Here is a 22866-nt window from a genome sequence, read left to right on the forward strand (position 1 = left end):
ATATTATAACCTATCACTTTAGTGCTCAGTGAGGCACAATATTACATTAATTCAGTAAAGAAAAGAATGGGAAACGGCACTTAACTCTGCACTTCTTATGTCAGGTGCCAGAACACTTTTGTACTTAGTACATTATGTTTGAATGACACTTTGAAGTTACATTGCATTGTGACAGCGTTGTAAATACAGTACATATTAAGATTTTCATCAAGTACCTACACAGCAATATTGTGTACTTACAATACTTTTCCATAGGCTAGTACACAGGTTAATACCCTGGAATAAAGCCATTGTAAAGTGTTACCACCTTTCTCTTTTCCCTTTACTGCTTTTTATTGATATAAAATTGCTCCAAGATAATAATATCACATCATATTTTGCGTACTTGGTCCAGGACCGGGGGATATTGGCTCTCATGTTATGTCTGAGGAGAACAGCCAAGACGCTCCCCAGAGAATCCTTACGGAAATGCCAGGGAAAAGGTCATGATTGAGGTGACAGTCCAACTAATTGGGAAGAGCAGAGAGGAAGGAGATGAAAGATTGGGAGGAGAGAGAAACCCTCCTGGGCCCGGCCTTAACGACACTTACCGATATTCACCTCGTCATCTGTTTCTGCATCACCTATGCACTCGAACTGGAACTCCTGCAGGGACTGGGAGAACTTCTGGACCGCAGCAGACAGATCTGGAAAATGAGAGGGTCTGTGCATTAGAAATAAAGCATTGCACAGCTGTATTGCACATGGAAGGTTTGTCTGCAAAGCACATGGCTCCATGGGACGAAGCTGGATGAAGCTTCCTTGTCACATACGTGCAATGGATACACGCATTATACCAAAGCCATCCATGAGCTGCTGAGCGCAGGTAAAGAGGGTAGTGATGTGTGGGTCCGCTTATGACCCGCAGGTCCGGCGGTTGCACCAGCATGTCAAGGCAGGCTTTGGATCAGAAAAATCCTTTTTGATTAAAGAGTGGTTGCCGGCAAGGCGCTTTATGTGAGAGGAAAAAGTGCATTAGAAAAATAGCTTAATAAATCATCCCTTTGCAAAGGTTATCTTAATCTGGTTTTGTTCTTGTTCTCTGGCAATTTTGTAAGAGCAGAGTTGGCCCTGTGTAAGTGGCCAGCACCTCAGTGAGCATCTCAATTTATACAGGCAGCAATCCTTTCCTTTCCTCATCACCATGTTTCAAAGTGAACCCTGAACTTATTTGCCTCCAGCATTTGAGTTCACTATTAGTTTTAGCCACAATTGTAAAATCGTGGAATTTCTCCAAGAAAATGACAATGTCATTTATGAAGCTGTTGAGACTGTTAACTTAACAACTTCTGGCAGCAAAGAGTGCACTTTTATGTCCTGCTGACTGTCCAATTTCATGCCCACTGACATTCATAGAATAGCAGTTTATAAGTGATTGATTGCAATATTTCGTTTATCACTTGTCCATTGATCATAATACCGAGGTCTGTCCAGCAAGATTAAGCCCAGCATGAGTTGTCTAACCTTTCTGTCAGAAAATGATGCAGTAGACATCGAGAGTTAAAAATCCACCCTCAGATACTCGTACACTCATAGATATCATCAATTTATGTTGTTCAGTGCATCCCAGTTTGTGATGAAGTGTTATGAAGTGCTAATTTACTTTTTCGGCATACCCACTTTCCCCCAACCTGCCTCATCAACTTCTACTTCGGTTAATGAGTTCCTACATTTCCCAGAATGACTTTCGACACCCGCCAAACAAAAAGGCGTGGACTTGTTGCATTCAGCTTTAGGTTCTACCGATAGGAGGAGAGAACGATACCCATAGAGTTTTTCCAGTCAAGAAAAAGAGAGAGTCGCCCTTTACTCAAAAAGCAACGTGTCTTGTGTGGCTGCATTGCATTATAGTCTATTGAGTCTACTGTTGTGGGGGAGAAATTGGTCTCTCTGCTTCTTCTATGATGGATTTCTCCCTGCATGACTGTTGAATGTCTGTGCAAAATGATGAGTCTACAAACAAGACTTTGCTCTTTGATTTTGAGAGGCTGAAACTAAAAACCTGACGTTCATGTTTTAGATGGATGGATTTTTTTCTGCTATCAAACTCGATTGTAGCTGTTGGAAATATCTCAACATGACATCACATCACCTGCGTTTGGCCAGTTGTCCACGGGGGAAAAAGAAAAAACACACACCACAAAACAAGAAAATGGGCCGAGAAATGGAAGGTACATCGCCAATAGCTGTTTTTAACTGTTAATGTGTTTTAGGGCTGATTTTTTTTTCCTCTAAGAGAAAGAAGGATGCCTTGTGAAGTGTAAAAGATGATGACAGGACTGGTGGTTTGACAGGACTTTTACAGGACTTCAATTCTTTCCAATTAGGCTACATAAAGGCACCACCTGTAATTGCAGTGCTGCTCAACAACAGTGATTCATGGGATATTTTTCCTCTTTGAAATTGCCTGAGCTTTCATACAATGACGAACAGTACACGGCTGCTGAACAAGAATTTAATATGTATTTTGAGGCTATAAAAGTTTGGTTCTCTTTTTTTTATTTTTTTATAAACACTGGTGTAAAATTTACCTGTATTTGGAGGTACAATGGGTTAAGAAAGTTCTAAAAAATCATTTCAAACTATCAAACTTTTTGAGAAAATAAACAAACTTTACCCAATAATTTCCTGGTAAAATAAATTCTGGATTGAAGCAAGTCCTAAAAGCATGCAGACACATGAACCCTACAATGATTTGCATGCCAAACATCAGGTACATGTGTAGGAAAATGATCTGATTTCAGACAGATTCTCAAGGAAACAGATCATATTTGGAGGAAAAGCAATTAGGCTGCTTTTTTTTTAAAGGCACGGGGCTAAGTGACTACAGAGCTGACCCACGTACAGCAGACAGAGTGCATGAATCATTTGTAATTTTTTTATTATGCAACCAATTTCATAAAGGTGAGTGCGCTGTGTTAGCACTGTGAGTATGTTCTTGCTGAGGTGAATCTAACCTATGTTTACATTTACAAGTACTTTAAAGAGTGGGATGATGCTTCAGCATGCAAAGAAGCTTTTATCATTTCATAGTTCAGCTGAATTCATAATTAAAGGCAAAAGAACAAGTGAGATTCTGAAACACTCTGACATTTTAGTTTTCAGCCTACACAGTTGAAATTTACAGAGCGAGACACGCATTTTCCTCATATCCATTGTTGACAGTGAGTCACCAACAGCTTCTCTCTCTTTCTTATCTCATCAGCAGTCGTATCTTCAGCTCAGAGAACTTTGAACTTAAAAGACACCTGTCTGCAAAGTATGTTTGTACACAACAAGATAATATATACACGGTAGACACTGAAACTTATGTGTTAGTGTGACAGAAAAATCATTAATTAGAAGAACTGGAGTTTGTAAGGTGTTTTCAAATTGTACTTTGAAAGTCTGGATCAAAACAAAGACTCAAAAGTCAGTTTTTCTGCAGCTTTAATTACCACATCACAAATAGCAAATCAAGCTGTACAGATGAAGCAGTTTAATTGAGATCAAAATGTTACATGTTACAATGTCTCAAAAAAAAGTTAATGTAATTATGTCTGTTTCAATGTACCATTCATTATTTTCACAAATATCAGAAAATGCTAGGAGAAATAACATATATATGGTACTGCATGCTGCTGTTCTATAATATTAATCATTTTACTGAAACTAATTATATTCCTTTCAGTATTACCTTCCTCATTATCTAAATTAGTGAAAAAACAACCTCTCTCATCTAAATTACATTCTGAGGGTGTGAGTCACAAGACCTCTCAGGGACTTATTACTCCCTGTCATTAGTCCCTATTATTAGTCCCTATGGGACGGAGAGAGAAACCTGTTTGGAAAGAAATACTGACTAGTTTTAAACACTGTCTTCATTACTTCTTTTAAATTCCAAATGGTGACATCTTGGTCAGAGGCCACACATATTTTTAGTAACATTTTAGAGCCTATATGCTTTTAGCAAGCTCTTTGGCAGGTTTCTCAAAAATAATCCCACAAACATAACAACATAATGAATATCATAATGTTTGACTTGCTGTCACCATAAATAAAGTATATTATTGTATGTAATGCAGATCCTTTTTGGAATAAAAAAATACAACTTTAATAATCAATTCACCGATTCTCAAGTAATATTTAATTGTTTGTTTTCTTTTAACTTAGGATTTAATACAGGAACTTACTAACTTCCTCATTTTTGATGCTTGACTTGTTAAAACTGTCGATACACAACAATTTTGTGTATTATTAGACATTATATATATATATATTATAAGCCTTGCAGGCTTGTCCATTGGAGGCAATGTCGACAGTGGATAGTGTGTGGTGACTTAAACTGCTCCTACTGTGGCAATCATAGTTTATCTAAGTAGCAGGCATCCCAAATTACAAACTGGCCTTAAAAGCCCTCAAAAATCAATGCTGTCACCCCTGGAAACATAAAGTGCTTGGAGAGCTTAATAAAAAAAGAACCATGCTATATTTGTCTATGAGCTACCTTTTCTCTACCTAACAGCAAGCATTCTGTTATATTGTATTTCAGTGTATTTCAGTTATTGGTAAGAATAGAGTGGCAAGGCAAGATTTTTTTTTTTACTCAATAACTGTGAGTGAGATTGAAAGGCTTTTACAGACAGCTACTGTATCTTGATGGTGTATTTTTGAACACTTGTACATGTTTTAGTAGCACGGTGTCACTCAGTGGAACTTTCCAGAAGACGTATTGTGCTGGTGCTGTGCTCCTATCATTCCTGCTTTGACTCTAAAGCTGCTGATTTGAGATCAATACCTAGCTGCAGTTGTCTGGATGTGCTCACAGGACCATCAATAATAAATGATCTTTTAGCTCTTTCAGACAGGCCCCAACTCCGCCGAACGGACCTGCGCCTTCAACTGCTCGCATAGTTCTCCTAAGCCACCAAAAACAAAGAAGGAAATGAGCACAACTCATGGAAAAGGCTGCATCTTTATTGCACTACCTTGGACTCACCTTAAGAAAAAAACACACCCTTGATTTTATTGATGGTGTATTTCCCATATCCATCTGAGCGTTGCGTTCTCATACCCAATAGCCCTCTTTGCAATAACTCGACGATAATAGCATAGCAAGCGATCCAATGTAATGTCTTAGAGCCACTCAACAACACACCTATTACTCTGTAGCAAGGTAGCATCGTTGTTTTTTTCTTATTTTCAACAGAAAAGACATTACAATGAAGACAATGAACTCTGTGCAGCTTGAAAGCTATCTGCCTCATCATTACTGAGGCCTCTGCATGACTAAAAATATCTCTCAAGGCTTTGTATCTGTTTATTATCTCTTGCAAAGACACTCTGTAGCGCAAAGGTACTAAAATGTGCCTTAATTTGCTTACCTCAGAATTCAAGGGAGAACCTGCTAAAACCATAATTGTATCAATTGTGCAAAAAAGGAGATCCAAGCAATATTTCTGATTGGATGAATAGGCATTTTTACCACAGCGTCACGGTTTTCAAGAGCCAACTTCATGTCAGTCAGTCATGATGGAACACTTCACTCCTCTATCAAACTTTAATGTGGTAAAACTCATTTTGTACTAATCGAGTCCTTTATTGAGCACTGTACAGGAAGAAAAGTTGCATTGTTGTCAGAGTTTAACTTAAACTCTAGGGGCCGTGTCCACCAAACTCCTGTGTCTGAAGCACTGCTCATCAATGTCACTTCAGAGTTCTACCAACCAATAAGGATGAAGCAGGGGCGGGACCAAGAGCCGTCACCCTGCCGTTTTGTACGTTTATCATAGCAGCACCTGGACACGCCTCAGTGCTTCAAGTGCCCAAGAGGTCGCTGGTGCACACAGCCCCTAAATCCTTATTTAGCTGCAATTCTACTGTAAGCAACTCCCATAATCCTCTTTATGTATGCAAATTAATTTTGATGATGTCAGGCGCCATACTTCTGGTTTCTTAATCTCTTCGTTTGCATGGATTGCTGTGATACAATGTATGTCGATATAAATATTAGATAGATAGACTCAACGGTAGCCTAGACATGGTTAATTTCTGTGTTGCTTTTGACTGGGAACTGATCATTTCACCATTGATAGCATTATCTGATCGATTTTGTGTTAATTTTGTGTTGATAATGTCAGCTTGTTAGCTAACCATCACTGTCTCATTGTTAACCAATCTGATCAAATAGCTTATTTAGCTAGTAGTTTGCTAAATTAGCTTGCTCGTTAGCTAGCAAACAAACTTAACTGAGCTGACTCTTCTCAAGTTGTAACTCGGAGGGCTTTTGGGTTGAAAATGTTATTATTAGCCATAATGTTTTAACAGTGTAAGGTAGACATACAATGTTCCTGAGCCCATTACGCCAAAATTTCAGCTTCCCAATTGAAACCAATGAATGAATTATGATGTCCACTCACTAACTCACTATAGTACTATAGGAGTATTATACTGATTTTTTGTGTTTTTAGCCTAGCTTTTTTCCTTTGTGTTAGATTGTCCTGTTAGTTATATGTCTTGTCAGCTCTGAGCCTATAAATGAATCTACAGCCTATAACCTATTTATTGTGCCAGGAGTTCAGTTTCCTGAACAGACTGAAATGACAAAATGTGACATGATCGCCACGCCTTCTCAAAGCACCAAGCTGGGTCACAGCTTATTACGTGCTTGTTCTGAACCTATTTTTATAAGCTTGTGATTCATCTTGTAGCTTGTTGGTTCCGCTCACAGCGTACATGTGGATTTTCTGAAATGTCTATGGAGAAAACGAATGGGGAATTTACTTCCCGGGCCACTGAGGGCGAGCACGTTTCAGCTCTATAGCTAAAACCTTTGATGATGATAAGACAACACATACTCTGGCATTTAATAAATCACATTGTTGTATAAGCAGTGCTTCTATGTATGTATTTAATAAGCTATAGCCGAACGTTGCTGTGTCCTCCATAGAAAAGATCCTGAAGCTGATATAGGGAACCAGAGACAACATTCAAATCAACTGCTAATTAATTATGTCTATATGTAATTGCTCCAAATGCATCGTGGACTGTGCAGAATCTTTACTTGTTGATATCATGGCCTGAGGAAATACTCAATTCTGACTGGCTGGAAAGTCCATTACTTTTTGCACCATCATTCTAAATTAATGCACTAGCAAGGTTTGAGTATGCCATTCCAGCCATAGCCCAGACTGTCATAAAATAGCCTGAATAAATAGGTTTTCAAGTTGCCTTCATGATGAGGCTTGCTCGTGACATCCTGTTGCTGCTACCTTCAAGCTCTATGATAACTTCACAACTGCAGTAGATATTGAACATATGCGTGAATAAATATTTACACTATTTTAATTAGAACGATTCTCAAGACAGAGCTGCCACAACAATTTTCAGTTTACATGTGCAGTATTTATTCAGCTTGGGAATGGCCACAGATTGTTTTGGCTCTTTCCTCATTAGCAGTTTGATATCCAAGCAGTGCAGAGAAGGAAAAAAAAAAACTGCTCAAGTAGTTGCAAAGAAACCAACTCACTAAAAGCTATCACAAGATCGTGTAACAAAGATAAATGGAAAGAGAAAGAAGGTGTAAAGGAAGATAAATGGACAGCCCATATTCTTAACCTTTGGCAAGTAGCCAAGGGATAGGCACACTCCAAGTTATGTTGTATTTCAGCAGACTTCATGGAGGCAAGGACCCTCTGCTTCAGGTTGGGTAATTCTTAATCAATGCATCATCACATAATGTGTTATCTCAGTCAATATGTTGTTGCTTACAGCAGGTATTCTACTTTCCAATATTTAGTCTATTGTTTTTGTTTTTTTTGCTTTAATGTGTTTTTTTACCTTTTTAAGTTCTTTCTTATTTATGTATGAATTCAGTTTTTACACCACAAATCTGTCAATGTGTCCATTTTTCCAACAAACATACGGACCTATATGTTGCGATTTTTCTCCGGTTAGTACGAATGCGCTGGTAACACGTTGTATAAAAGCCCATACAGCATGTTCTTTACTATGATTACAGGTACTTCAGTGTTCACGCTTATGCTGCTCAATGCAAGTTAGCCATGTCATTACTAGCCACACTAGCCATGTCACCATCATCACAGTAAAGAATGCCCTTCATAGGCGTTATTGCTGTAATGGGACATGCAGGAGCAACCAAGATTGGCTTCCAAACTAAATAGGCAATGCAGAAAGAAAGAAAGAAAGAAAGAAAGAAAGAAAGAAAGAAACTGACACCTTAGCTGGGTGCATGGTAAGTATAGAGACTTCATGGCTTCCTACATATTTCATCTTGCTCCACTTGTCCTCTGACAGAATTTGCTATATTCCATCTTGAGTATGAGTATTGAAAAAGAGCCGTGTTGTTCAGGGAAGCAATAAAAGGAAATAAGCCTAACGTTGATAAGGTCTGAATCTCAAGATGCTATTTACCCCATGAAGTGTAACACTGAAATGAAAAGAAAAGCAAAACAGCTACTGGAGCCAGAGTAACGGACAGAAAAACACCCCAGACTTTTTAAGTTTTGACTCATGAATACACTATTTATACTGACTCCTGAAAAAAAAAAAATGTGTTCTAATTTAAGTTCAACCGGCATTTTATCTCACCTTGTATGCAATTTTCTCATGCCGCACTTAATCAGAAGTAATTATTCTTCACGCAGCGGGCGTGCACAACGGGGCAACAGAAAGAACAATTGTTATGGTGTAGCCGCAGTCCGGGTTTTAATCAAAGAAGAGCGCTCGGACCACCCAGCCAGGACATGGTTGGATGGAGCAGCTAGCCTAGTTAACTCAGCGCCCAGTGTGTGAGATGTGAGAGAGGACTGTGGTTGCCAGTCACCACACATCACAGCCCCCTGGGTACACCCTTTATCTCGTCTCCAGGGCAACCACATACTACCGCATTCCATCTGCTGACAACCCCTGACAAAACACAGACAACACTGCAGCATAGTCTGCAGTTTTCCTGAAAAGAGCTGATATGTATGCTTACTACAGTACCAGCTATTAAGACATAAAACATCATGGAGGAACATGCATAAGCTTTGCAACAGAAATTCTGATTTCCATAGATTTTGGGGTTGGAATTATAAGATTCTGTCTGACCAAAATTGAGTTATCCATATATTCATGATGTTTGGATGCTACTTAATGCTTTTGGGGGTTAAATATTGAAAAAGATAGAAAGTACATAACAGTTTTGCCAGATGAGATGTGAAATCTTTGATGCTCAGTACCTCAGACCTGCACTCCACACAGATTGAACCGTACAATTTCAAGCTCACAAAATATACGAAGCGTTTTAAAAGGTTCCCTCAGTCTGTTGACTGGCACATGTTGAGACATGCTTGAAGACCGTCAGCATGTAGGTTACTACTCTTCCAGCACCTCGTATTATGTTCCAGCCATGTTCGTCACCAGACTAATTGTTGTGGTAGCAGACACGGTGTGGTAGGCAGCAGCGTCCTTGCATGTGCTTTCACTCCTAGGAATCTCCTAAGGCGTATTAATGAAATGCTTTAACACAAATTAGTGCACAAAAGCTTTTAAAACCTCTAGCCAAAGGCATAAATGCTCTCCATAAGAAAAGAAAAAAAAACAAGTGTGCACAAAAAAAGAATTCATCGCAGCTTTTGCTAAATAGCTAACGTTCACATATGCAGCATATTGTCTCTCTAGTGTTTGTTTACAAAGTACATTCATAGTGTCAAGCCTTTTCTATACCTCTCTGTCTGCCAAAAACAGCCTGCAACAATGGATTTCTTTTGTAGATAGTATGTAACACAGCGTATTGTCTCTCTGTACATCACAATCTCAGAGAGCGGTGAGAAACACCACGGCTACTTTATCTCGTCAGCGAGACACCGCTGATTCGAGATGAGAAGGTCTTCAAAGGGGAACGCTTCTATGCACCCAGCTTAACGAGAGACAGGGGATCTCTTTGATGCAACAGTAGGGTGCATTGTGCCACTTTGATTCTATTTGGGGGGATTGTGATAGGGGGAGCAACGCTTCAGGTAAGGCCTCTTCCACCTGCTTACAATTACGCTTCGCCCGTCAGCCACCCAGCAGGGGAGGAGCAGAGCCGCACTCCCGGAGCATACAGAGTGTTTCCCACCGCCAGGCGCTACACCCAAAACAATACCTTGTGTAATAACTCCGCTCTCACCGCTGTGGTAGGAGGGAGTCACATTAAGAGGCACTTGGTCAACCTGCTAACTCATTCTACAGCGACGGAGGGGGTCTAAATAAATAAATAAAATGAAAATAAAATGAAAATATGACTGAATAAAACATGAAAGGAAGTGAGTACAAAGCACAGTCTCGGGGGTGCAGTGATATGTGCAGTATATACTGTGTTGCTTACTCTGATTATGCAGTAGGACGAAGTTTTGCTTGGCTGTGATTGAGAGTTACAGTAAGTGGATTTAATACCGAAACTGTGGGGAACAGTAATCAGACCGCTTCCTTCCTTCTACTAACTTCCAATACGCCATACGCCCTACACACACAGTTACACTTCCTTGGGTTTTCCCAATATAGAGAAGTGTAATGACGTGTTTGAGATTCAGGCTTACATTCTCTTAACCGGGGGGGTTAAGATAAACCTAGGGTTAATAAAGTGTGTGAAAAGAGGTTAAGACAACCCAGGGTTAAGAGATAACCCTAGATTAAGAATGCACAGCGTGAAAAGTTGAGCGCTTGAGAAGGTGGAATAAATCTAGCAGAGTGTGTCCAAAATCAATGCTACTTTTCTGTCTTATAATAATCTAAAATTAGTTGCCTATATTGCAATCTATGAATATGAACTAACTGCTAAAAATCTGTTAAACGCAATAAATTGTGTTAATCCTGTACACTTCAACACAGATCACATCAAATTTCATCCAGGGTTTAAGAGATAAGTGAACTTCCATAAAATAAACCCATTTCCACAAATAATAAAGACTATCCAAATACGCTGTGATGAGACAGGGATCACTAAGGATCAAAATCTGACGGCGAGATATCTGCATTTTGTTCAGCTATCTGCATAGATTGAAGACATCAGCAGTGCATCTTTGATATGAAGTTGATGTGAGGCTCCAGCCTATTCTTAAGCTCAATAGAAAAAGATCAAAGTTATTAGCCCCTCAGTTCTGTTGAAATGAAAAAAGCCAGGCAGGCCAGCCAACATCATTTATCAAAAAGTCTATAGCCTTTAGCCCGAGCTGAGATAGATTTTTCCAGAAGGGCGAGGAAACACAGACAGCACATCTCACACCACTTTTAGCGAAGATAAAACCTGTCCCAATCTGAAACAGACAGCAGTCAGAAACAAATTTTGTAATTTGAATGTTCTATTAATTTTTTCATGGGAATTTATACAAAAATTAGACTTTACAAATCTTCCATTTTTCTAAGCAGCCTTCTTGCTGTAATCAAGGCATGTACAATTAGGCTGAACCAATTTCCCAGAATTAAAGGCTTTTTCTTTTTTTTGTAAAGAGGCGTACAAAACGCATTTAAAACCCTCGTTCCCCAAACACTTTCCAATAATACAAACTTGGCAACTCATGGGTCCAGGCGCTGGAGACTGTTTATTTAAATATTTCTAACGCACCATCCAAATTTAGAGTTTAGCATCTGCGTAGGCTAAGTCTGAGTATCTTTCCCAACACGTCTCCTCTCTATCAGAACAATGTACGCCAGAATCTATGACAGTTGACCCGACAGGTCATGTGTATACCAAAATAAATTCACTGCAAGACTATGGCTATGTGGCTCAATCCTGGTCTAGTGTGAGCAAAATATCTCAGCATTGTATACTGAAGGAAAAGCCTCTTGGCTCAAGTGAAAGGAACATTTCTAAACAGTCTCCGCTGCCATCACACTCTGTTAACACTGAGCTATCTGCTTAGTTTAAATGGACTGCACATGGCGTGTAAAAAAAATATCATACAATTCATTTACATTGAGAGAAAAATAGAATACATGTGAATGATGCTACGGTGTATGCGTATGTAGCATGTTGCCACGTGGAGGAGAAACACACTGGCACCACCTTATCGTTTTCTAGACTTAACTACAGAGACGACAAAAGCAAAAAGAGACGGACGACGGCGGGCATGAGAATGGTGTGCCTGGTGTGACAATCACTTTGAGTGACAGGGCAACAGCAGACTACTTCAGAAAATACCTCAATCTGGAGTCTAACACATTTCCCTGCACAGTCTGAGGGGAAGCAGCGGTACCGAGCTTTTAGGAATACGGCGTCTAATCCTTTTTATCAAAATCTGTCCACAAAATACCCGAGTCCCTCGCAGTGCCGCTTGGACCGCGCTCGCCCGCTTTGCTCTGCGTTATTGCTAAACCAGTCACATAATGTACTCCTGTACTTCATTTCCATTACACGAGTTCAAATTCATCAGAGTAGTCAAAGCAGCAGTACATTATAATGTATAATCCTGGCTGCAACACACACTCTGCCTTACGGTTACAGTCCGACAGACACAGGCTGACACACACACACACACACGCAGATACACACACCCACACACCAGACCAGAGTGATGTCAGGCCGAATGCTATCTGAGGGAGGATGGGGGATGGTTATACAAGCATGTTTACAGGACATTTCCTGTGGCTGAGCCTTGGGAGCATCATCTGTCCTCAGACAAACAAACACGCAGAGTTCCCAAAGCTGTGCGAAGCCACTTTTGACATGAAGCCCACACGTCGTATATTGATTTAATAAAATACCAGCCACTAATTAGAGCTATATTAATCTGCATGAAACCCTCAAACTTACAGTATGCGGGCGCAGTCGGAAAACATGTAAAGATGCCGTTTTAAAGCCGAAGCTGGATACTGAATACTAGTATTTATAATAACAACCCCATGTGCGTCAACCGTTCATTACTGGATATGAGCGAGGGAGGAAGCCGGTTCAGGGAACAGGCATGGGCAGGTGGCAGATACACAGTAAGCTAACATAATAATGTGGTATCTTCCAGTTTAGGCAAAGCTACTCTGCGTCTGTTTAGCTATCTTGGGATTAATGAAACACTATGATTCATCAGTTTTCTTGAGAGCGTGATGAGTATACCAAACCACGAATTGTGAATTGTGAAATGTGAAATGTGAAATGCACGACACACCTTAAATTTGAGTTCTATTTTAGCCGTGCAGAAATTATAGGCTTACAGACCTAGACGGCAGATATCGGGAGGAAGGGCAGTGACGCACCGTTTCCTACATTACGTGGCTTACCTGTTATAGCCATGAGGCAAGTGATAAGCGGTGTGCTCATTGTTTTACAAATTGTGTGTGAAGGACGCCAGCTATCACCCCAAGGGCTGCCCGAGTCTGAGTGGCTCTCTGTGGATTCCTTCACTACACTGTGGGCCTTCAGCACTCACTCACCACCAATGTTTTTCTGAATATCCGTCAATGTCATTAGATTTTTTAACCATATTATACATGTTCTATAGCAATAATGGAATACACCACACAGCAGGCTACTAGTTAGTGGATCACTGATGGGTGAATGCTTTCATTATGTTACAAACCAAGGCCAGAACAGCTCCTAACCATAAAAGTTGACTATATGAGTTCAATTTGACTTACTTACTTGGGGAGAAGCTGCACTGGGAGACATAGTTAGATTTTATTACCTCCAAAATTACCTGTATTCCCTCACTTATTGTCACCTACTCGCACCCAAACCAAAGCTTTTCTCACCTCTATAAATAGCCTATTAATGTCAAAAAAATGCACCAGTGAGGCAATTCTCTGATTTCCAAAGTACCAAACTAGGTGCGATACAATCATGTACTAACTGGCTTTCTGGGCGGCCCCAAGTTCCTTTGACATGACTTTACCAACCAGCCTTTTCCCAACAGTGGCTGGCACATCCCAAAATTCCCCCCACCACTTCGACTATTTTACCAGATCGCTTTTACACGATACACTTTTACAAGAGAACTGGACCTTCCAATGATGTTTGATTAGCCGTGCAAGTGGGCGGCAGAGTAGACAAACTTACCAACCAGCCGAAACCTATCATTATTTTGCTGGTGGCTGGGGTTTTTCCCACCCTGGTAACAAAGGGATAATTAGGTTCTTTAGTGTATTCAATTACTGCAGTCAAACGGGGGGAATAATAAAAATCAGCAGTTGTTATTTACACCAGGTGTGAACAGCAAGTGAACGCTGTTTACAGCAGCTGCAGATAGTAAGCGAATGTTACTTGGACCCTGGACAAATTAGCCACACTGATAAAATACCAACAGTCAGTGGGATTTGGGGAATGTTTACAGACTAGAGCAGGTTCCTCATCATGACCATCAACAGATTTAATACAGTGGAGGTGCAGACAGGCAAAGATGGTTTACTAAGAACAGACTACTATGTTTTCTCTTTTATACCAGTATCCACACATGTAGAAAAGGTATATAATATTGATAAATTAATACTATTCCAAAAAAGCTTTATTGGCATGACAGGAAATTATGAGAAAGAAACAAAGCCTCTGTTTTGTCCCTATAGAGCCAAGCCTGATGCCACCTTTCTTCACTGTCTCCATGTTTATTACATGGTCATTCGGCCGTAGCCTGTTCCTGCCGCACTGTTGGCATCTTGGGTATGAGAGAACCGACCGTCAGCTCTGCCACTGTAATGGTTTTCGTCAAATTTGTCAACATCATTACATTGATAATCCTATTAGTATGGCATTAACGCAATGTACCATACAGGAATAGTTGGCAGCTCACTGATGACTACAGAAACCAAAGCCAGAACAGTTTCTAACCGCACCTGATTTTATTTGAAACTTGGGACCTGATTTCTTCAAATCTTACTTAACCAGAAAAACCGACTAGGGAAAAATTGCAGGGGGAATCATAATTACACACCTGGGAGCTGCCCAGTACAGCTACAGTACTGTAATGCGTAAAACCATTCACAAGTAATGTATTAACATGAAAATCAACCCCGGCTCAACTGGCTTAGTCCACAATGACAGCGACTGGGAAGACCAGTGAATTATGGTATAATACCCGATTTTGAAACATGAGATTATTATTAATCAAAAAAAGATCCGTTATAAAAAGGTCTTCCAGTAATGTCACCACTGATGGTGGGTCATAAACCCTCTGTGGTGTCCCAAGTTAAGGAGCAGCAATAATTAACTTTTTTTTCTATCGACCCCCGAAGGAGAAATCCCCCCCCACCCTCCCCCCTTCTGAACACTAAACATACGCAGATCGCATCAGTCTTCTGAACACTAAACATATCGATATAGTCTTAGATGAGCAAACGGAAATTAACACTTTACAATTCTATAGGTGGCAGAGTTTGAGCCAAGTTTCTGAGTAATCCAATTATTTACAAGTGGAGTTTAATCACCAATTGATCTACATTGCTCATTCTGGGCCTTTTAATTTAGCAAGCTCAGAGTCCTGGTGGGGCTAAAGCACATCAGCTGGCAGCCGTGGGAGGTGGAGCCCACTATGGCCTTAGCAGCAAAATGTTCCTGGACTAATAACCCCAAACCAAGGCATAGTTTCACTTGTTACATTGACATGCACGGGGTGAAGCAGCGATTGGCCATACTCCAGTCAATAAGGTCAGGTACAATAAGGTCTTCTTCAGGTTAAGCTGTCTGCATGCACCTCTGACATCCTGCTATTGAGTATCTCTGTTTGCCATGAATAAAGCAGTTAACAGAATATTCCTGTCCGTCTGTGCTGTCCCGCCCACAGATTGAACCGTCCGCCCAAAAAACAAGCATGAAAAAGATGCAGCCAAGCATATTGAATTAAGAAGCCAGGCATCTGAACCGGGTTTCTCATAATCGGAGTACGAGCTTAACCGGGTTATTATAACCGAGTTAGGATGTTCACATACCAAAACCAGGTTACTTGAGTGACCCGGTTAACAAAGTCATTCTTGCGTCCCGATGGCTCAGTGGGCTAAGACGCGCACCATGTTAATGCGACATCTTGGGTTTGAACCCGACCCAAGACCTTTGTCGCATGTCATCTCTCTCTCTCTCCCAATCTTTCCTGTCTCTCTCAACTTTGAACTGTCTAATAAAAGAGAAAATGCCAAAAAATGAAAAAAAGAAAGTCATTCTCTGTGAATGCAAACTTAGCCAGTGAGTGAGAGATTGTATTTGTGTAGTCAGGCATGATCGGCGCCCCCTAGCATAGCAGGTCTCCTCAAGCTCACCGTGCCCTGGGACCGTAAAGCTACAAATATTCGCCTTGAGGCAGGAAAGTGTCTGCTAGTCCTGCCCTCCTCCTCCTTTGTTGGGCAAACTTGGGTTGACTCCTTAACACCATAGTCACTCAACTAAATGAGCCGTCTACTTTGAAACAGCTTATAGCCTGAGGCTGAGGTAATCTGCATCCGTAAAGCCACCACAGGCGCTGAAGAAGCAGGCGGTGAACGCAAGCAATCTGCAATAAAAAAAAACAATGCCTATCACTCGCGTGTTTGAATGGGTCTTGTATGCTGCATGTTTAGCTTTGCTGTTCTTTCGTTTATTACTGCTTTACACCACTGTTGTTGTTACTGTGACTTCCTTGCACTGCGGCTGCGCTTAATAGTCACAACCCCGTTCATCACTGGCCACGCCCACTGCAAATGGTATACAACCCAAAACATCTCAAACATTATTGAAAAGCCATTTTCAGGAATAAGAAGGGATTTGTACCAGGAAGGAGGCGGGGGGCTGGGTACAACACATTCTATTCATTTATTTATTTATATTTTAATGTGTAAAAAAAAAAGTTGCATATTGCAGCTTTAAGCCCCTGTCAATATGCCCACTCCTAGGTGGCGTTTCAACTCACTGAGTTCCCAAGCTTCATTGCACTGAGTGAGTGACTGGCCGGCCCACAACAAGTCCAGCAAAAAGCAAAAGCATGTACTGTACATGTACTGTAAGAATGCCAATGAAAAGAATGAAAAAATAAAAAGAATGCTGTTTTCTAGCAGTACATAACAAAGGTTGAATGACCTTCATGGAAAATTATTTCATTATTATTGTGCTGAGAGATGTTTTGCCCTGAATTAAATATTTGTGTCTTCTTCTTCTTCTTCTTCTCCTTCAAATCATTTCAAACACAACTGTTTGAAGATGCATATATCAAGATTTTGAACTCAAGAAAGTGTTCATTTTGAACATTTAAATGTGAGGTTAGAGGGAAATGATAGGTTTCATTCCAAAACACTGGATGTTTTTTTTCTAGCTGACATTCATCAGTCAGTATTTCAAAAGCACAAATCCTCTCAAAAATAACTATTTTTAAGCCAATAAACTGTAAGATGACTCATAACGGCAACATTAACAGTTATGCACTTCACTACAATACACTGCAGTATACTGTAGCTTTGCATGGCTATCCTATGCCAGGACAGCTGTTTCCCACCTTTCGTATATTTCTTATCTTTCTCCATTTCACACAGTTTAAACCAAACTGCCATATAGCAGAATAGGAAGCCCACTTGAATCAGCATGGAGGAATTTAGAGATTAAATTTGGAATCTGAGAGGACAATGACCGATGGAGCATCCTCATCCCAACAGTCACATAACTCCCATTCATAAAATCACTGCAGTATCTGTTTTCATTCACTTGTGATAGGTGACTTGAAAGCCCTTGAGAGGGGAAAGCATCCTTCATTAATGGGCTGAAGTGAAAGCATATTCTGGGCCTCCGCTAATGATCTCCATATGTCTGGCTGTGGCCTTATGAAACCACTAGGTATTACAGCAGCGGGTGAACCCATTCATATCATAGAAGAAGACTTGACTCTGGTCTCTACACTGGGTTCAGTCAGGCAAGCCTATACACGCATGCACATACGGGTAAATAGACATACAAAACTCCTAGAATGACTGCAACCTCCTAAACAACGTGTTAAAAATGAATTATGTGTGATTTTTATTCAATTTGAGGCTTTTTTTATTAGCAGTGAAGAGTTCCCCATTGCTTTAGACCTAGAGGCTTCTTCAAAAAGGGGCTGAACCATTCAGATACTAAGACCAGTCGACTCCAATAAGTTGTAAACATTAAGGCTTAATTTATTAGTCGCTGGAGTTTCAGGTTAGTTTCAAATACAAAGGATGTGTTATCTGTTCCCAGCAGGAGTGCAAAGGCCAGGTCGGGCTACTTACTCTTAAACGCCGTGATTAGCATATTCCCATCCTTGATAAGCTCTTTGATGAATTTATTCGTCCGCTCGAGCTCTATTTCATGGCATTTGAGCCGCTCTCTGAAATCCGGACCGTCCAGGAAAGAGTCGCTGAACTCCAAAGTGGGGAGTCCCATTGTACCTGACCGACAGAGTTCCCCTCTAAACTTCGTAACTCGGCATATAAAAGTTTTTCGTTTTCATCCCGCAGTACCGGTGTTATGCCCCCGACTCCAAGTTCCTCCAAAAAAAAAAAAAAAAAAAAAAAAAAAAGTTTTCCTGCCTCTTTCCTCTCACTTCCGCCTTGCTTTACTCTGCTTTTTCGCTGCCTGTCATAATAAATAGCGGTCGTGTGACTCCTGCTGGTTAGTTCTGGATAGTTGACAGCAGGATTATTGTAGACCTCCGACTCTATCCATCCAACTCAGAAAAGTCTATTCAGTTCATTAGAAACGCCTCGTTTAAAGCTGCCGAATAAAAGCCAAGAGCATAAAAAGAGAGAAGTTCGAGTGAGGCGCACTGGACAAATAATAGTGTAGTGTAATAATAGTGTATTTTCAAAAAAACTGAAATCCTTCAATAGGGTTACGTTGTCATAGTGAGTCATTTTACCTTGGATAAGGTAAGACTGCACTTTCACTCCAAATTTGAGCATGCAGTTTTCATCATAATGGTGAAAATAAAATGAAAATAAGTGGATAGAAATTTGTATTTGACGTTTTATTTAATAATAAAAATTGAAATTTAAGTAAAATAAGCCTCTGCACTGGTGCATGTATGTTCCAATGCTGCCTCTTCTCTAGACTGCAGATAATCATGAGCAGAACAAAATGCTATTATGCTTGTTTAGATTATCTGTCAGTTTAATTGTGGGCCTGTAAGTCAAGGGAACATGAACTTGATTAAACTAAATGTTTGTTTCACAGTTGCTTCACAAAATGTCTTTAGACTTACCAAATATTATTATTACAAATGTCCTTTCTATCTGCTTCACATCCTTACTCAGCACCCACCAAGTGAACAGAAAGATTTCTCTGTCAAACTACTAAAGTGTTCATTCAATGCCTAAAGTATAGGCACACTACACTGTGTTTGTATTTGGAGATCATTTCAATGGAAGATATTTTGAAGGGACAAACAACACAGCTGAACACTCAAAAACACAGCACAGGCTAATTGGCTGTTTCACAAGTTCACAAGTTATTTCGCTCTTTATTAATCACTGTTTAGCGCTCCACTTATCCCCTCAGATTTAATTTGAAAAATCACGTTTTGCTTCTTTTCCCCCCCAACATTTTGAGCTGCACTGCGTCACACCCTCGGTTTTGATTACACGATGCCGCTGGTTGATGATGCCACCAAGTCATGAACTGTGTGCCATGTGGAAATTATGGCCCATGATGCATCATAGTGGAATTAGTGACGGTACGAGGAGGCAGATCTGAATTAATACCTTGGTAAATGGAAGTAATTAGACTAGAGCCTAATTGGAGTCAGAGGAATTTGTCACATTCTCTTCGTGGAAGACGGAGGGATAATGATAATGATGTCACACAAATGAGTGTTTGGTAGGCGTGAAGCGGATGCTCTGTCACCAGTGGCACTAAGTCTCCTGCATGAGTCTTTTCATTTGTGCTTTACAGCATCGGGACACCAAGGAGGTTTATCTCAGAGGCAAGGAGTAAAAACAACCTCAGTGGAGTGGGGAACACTGCAGGATTGGCCGGACCCAGCGTACAGGAATGATAATCTAATGTGAATGAGTGAATTAGTGAGTTAGTTTGGCTATAATATACACATTTGATGCTATTTGGGATGTTACATTTCATTGTCTTATTTAAGTTATCTAATGTTTCAATATCAAGCAGCAAACTATAATCCACTGGTTTTCATTGGCGCTGTGCACATATTATGTTGGACCAAACTAGATGAGGGGAGATAGACCTTATTCCCCCGGTGGCCATTTTGAATTTATGTCACACTTATGGTGGGAAACTCGACAGAGCAAGTACAGCCCAGCTAAGTCATTATCATCGAGAATTTTATTTACGATTTCACAGATCCGCCACTGAAAAACGTATGGGAAACAAATGGATCTGAAGAAGCCAGAGGGACCACACGGCCATCTTGGTAGGAAAATAACAGGTGATTGATTGTAATACATCAACAGGTGATTATAATCAAATGACGGCCAATGAGCTGTGTATATTGGTAGGAAATGCATGTGACATCATGGGAATACTATGAATATTTGTCCCACTATAGCTAGCTCCTGGAATAGTCTAGTAAGCTAGTTAAAATCCCTGTTAAATTCAAGCAGTTGTTGTTGTTGTTCCCAAGATTGCTAGCTCATTTGATAACTATCTGAAATCCTTACTTATATTGAAGTAACGCTAGTTTTATGTACATGCCAATCTTATGGGGAGAGTTTCCCAACCTGAATGTGACAGAAGTTCAAAATGGCTGCCGTGAGAATATGCCCAGTCGACTGTCATGTTACTTCTGACTGGCGGACTGAGTCTCGGGTCTCAAACAACCAAACTGCCTCCGATGTGGCGGGATCAAGCCACAACAAAACGACTGTGATAAGATGGAAGTGGAACGAAAACCGGCCTCCGGCGGCGCTTGAGGAATTAACAACAGAGGCTGCGTCTGTTTTCTTCACACCTATCAGCGTTCAGCATATGCGTTCACGGTGATGAAATCTCAAAGTCTGGCAATGAAACTGAACAGAAAAGCACCAACCCGAAGTGAGTCATCGTGAGGTGTACCGATCATGGTCGCCGCTAAAAGCACATTAAAGTTGCATGTGACAAAGCCGGCCAGGGAGCGGGCCCGGTCTGCCTGTGGATATGAGGATATGTGATTACTGCGGTCTTAATAACGCCCGAGCATGCATTATCCATTTGGTGGGATGTGAGCGTGGGAGAAGCAATGGTCCAGCGATCAGGTAATTCTCCACAAAGACAGCTAAATGTGCAGCGCGATCCAGCTGTATTTTGCTTTTAAAGGAATTACGCAGAAAATGAGTCTAAAATATTGCTTTAAAACACACACCAGCGGAGACTTTTGGACGAGTGGTTAGCCGTATGAAGCATGGCTAATTGCAAAGTAAAATGGCTGCCTGTAGAGTCTTTGAGGGAAATTTGGTTTAATTAAGATGATACTCAATAGAGAAGCTCTGTCCCTGTGCTCCTCTCCTCTCCTCTCTCTTATGTGCGTTCACACATTCATATTAGTCATGCAAACATGAGTCCACACACACCGAGAAGCGGCGCACATGTCCTTTCTCTGTGACTGCACCTATGGAGACCGACCATAAAGAGACCGCCTGGAAGCGCACGCACACACACACACACACACACACACACACACACAGAGAGAGAGAGAGAGAGTACCCACACAGACTTTGTGCACACACGCTAAGTGAGTGAGACATCTTTCACATATTGTACGTGTGGGGAAAGAAATTAGATATGAGGCACACATCCTCCCACATCCTCAAGTCTCATTCTCACTGCATTAAACAGGGCAACGCCGGCCTCGCCGGACGGAGAATCAGCAGCTCAGATGGAAAAAAAGGATTTGGGTTTCATGACGGGGCCGCCGCCGTCAGATATCAATAATCCATGCAGAAAAAGCATCGATTAGCCGGCGCGGATGCGGACGAGTTATGTGCAAAGTCGAGCGACTCCTGATTAGATTTCTCCTGACATCGCTGTATCTCGCAGTTAGTGCATGTGAGAAGATGTCTGGTCTCATTATAGTGGTAGCGGTGGAGGTGGTGGTTTGGGGGAGAGGGGGGTGGGGGTGGGTGGGGTTGTTGGTTTGTAACATGCCCCCGTCGATTCCAGCTCTCTTGCTCTCATTCTACAGTAGCAGCCCTCGGGGGTACAGTTTGTTGCATCGATATAGCGAGCAGAGAAATATGAGACATTAGTGGAAACACTGTTGCACAGAGTTAAGTGCTCGGAGCAGTGTGCAGTATTACAGCTACAAAACGGGATAAACTGAGCTGGGATATTTGGTGAAAGATGACGACTGTGGGACGGGCTTCTGGGGAGGAAAAAAAGAAGTTTCTGCTCAATGCACAGCTCTCAATTTTCCATCTGAAAGTGCAGAGATGATAGAGTTTAACATGTCACACTTGACATTTGTAATAACTGGCCCGGCTGTGGCTGACACTTCTCACTATGCCGGAGGAAGACATTTCATATCCCAACATCCCCCCGTAGCCGTACAGTACACTTGTAGGCCGATGTGTCTGATGTGAGCGGCTTTTCGGAAGCGTCGCGTTAATTGTGCATCCGAGACAAACAGATACATCACACCAAAGCCTTAGATAACTAGACTTCTTCTTGTGATGGCAATTACCTCTAAATGATGTGAGCTGTTTTCCCCAATTAACAATTGACACTGCCATGCATACTCTTCATTTAAATCAGGTATTAAAGTAATTGCACAATTTCCGGGAGGCACTCAGCTTAGTTCCAGAGGAGAGCTTTTGAGAACAAGACCTGTCACTGTTTTTCCCAGCTCATGATTAATGACCCTAATTTAGAGTTTTTTTAATCCAATCAGGCTGTGACATTTCCTATCAGATCAGTCCTTCCTCATTCTCCCTTTGTTTACGTCCTGACAGTGCAATCTGCCACGGAGG

At 41.0% G+C, this 22866-nt stretch overlaps 1 protein-coding gene across 2 annotated transcripts in view; it reads right to left on the reverse strand.

Annotated features, from left to right (window-relative positions):
- arhgap42b (Rho GTPase activating protein 42b) overlaps window positions 1-18454 on the reverse strand; it is a 65870-nt gene extending 47416 nt beyond the window's left edge. For both annotated transcript variants that reach the window (XM_071917505.2, XM_071917504.2), the window contains exons 1-2: window positions 18190-18454; window positions 591-686 (exon numbers count right to left, since the gene is read on the reverse strand). In XM_071917505.2, coding sequence (XP_071773606.1) covers window positions 591-686; window positions 18190-18343 — 250 coding nt within the window. In that variant the 5' untranslated portion in view covers window positions 18344-18454. The remainder of the gene's footprint in view (window positions 1-590; window positions 687-18189) is intronic.
- Between the last annotated feature and the right edge of the window lie 4412 nt (window positions 18455-22866).

The sequence above is a fragment of the Centroberyx gerrardi genome, chromosome 6 (assembly GCF_048128805.1).
Source record: "Centroberyx gerrardi isolate f3 chromosome 6, fCenGer3.hap1.cur.20231027, whole genome shotgun sequence".
In the NCBI taxonomy this organism is placed as follows: Eukaryota; Metazoa; Chordata; class Actinopteri; order Beryciformes; family Berycidae; genus Centroberyx; species Centroberyx gerrardi.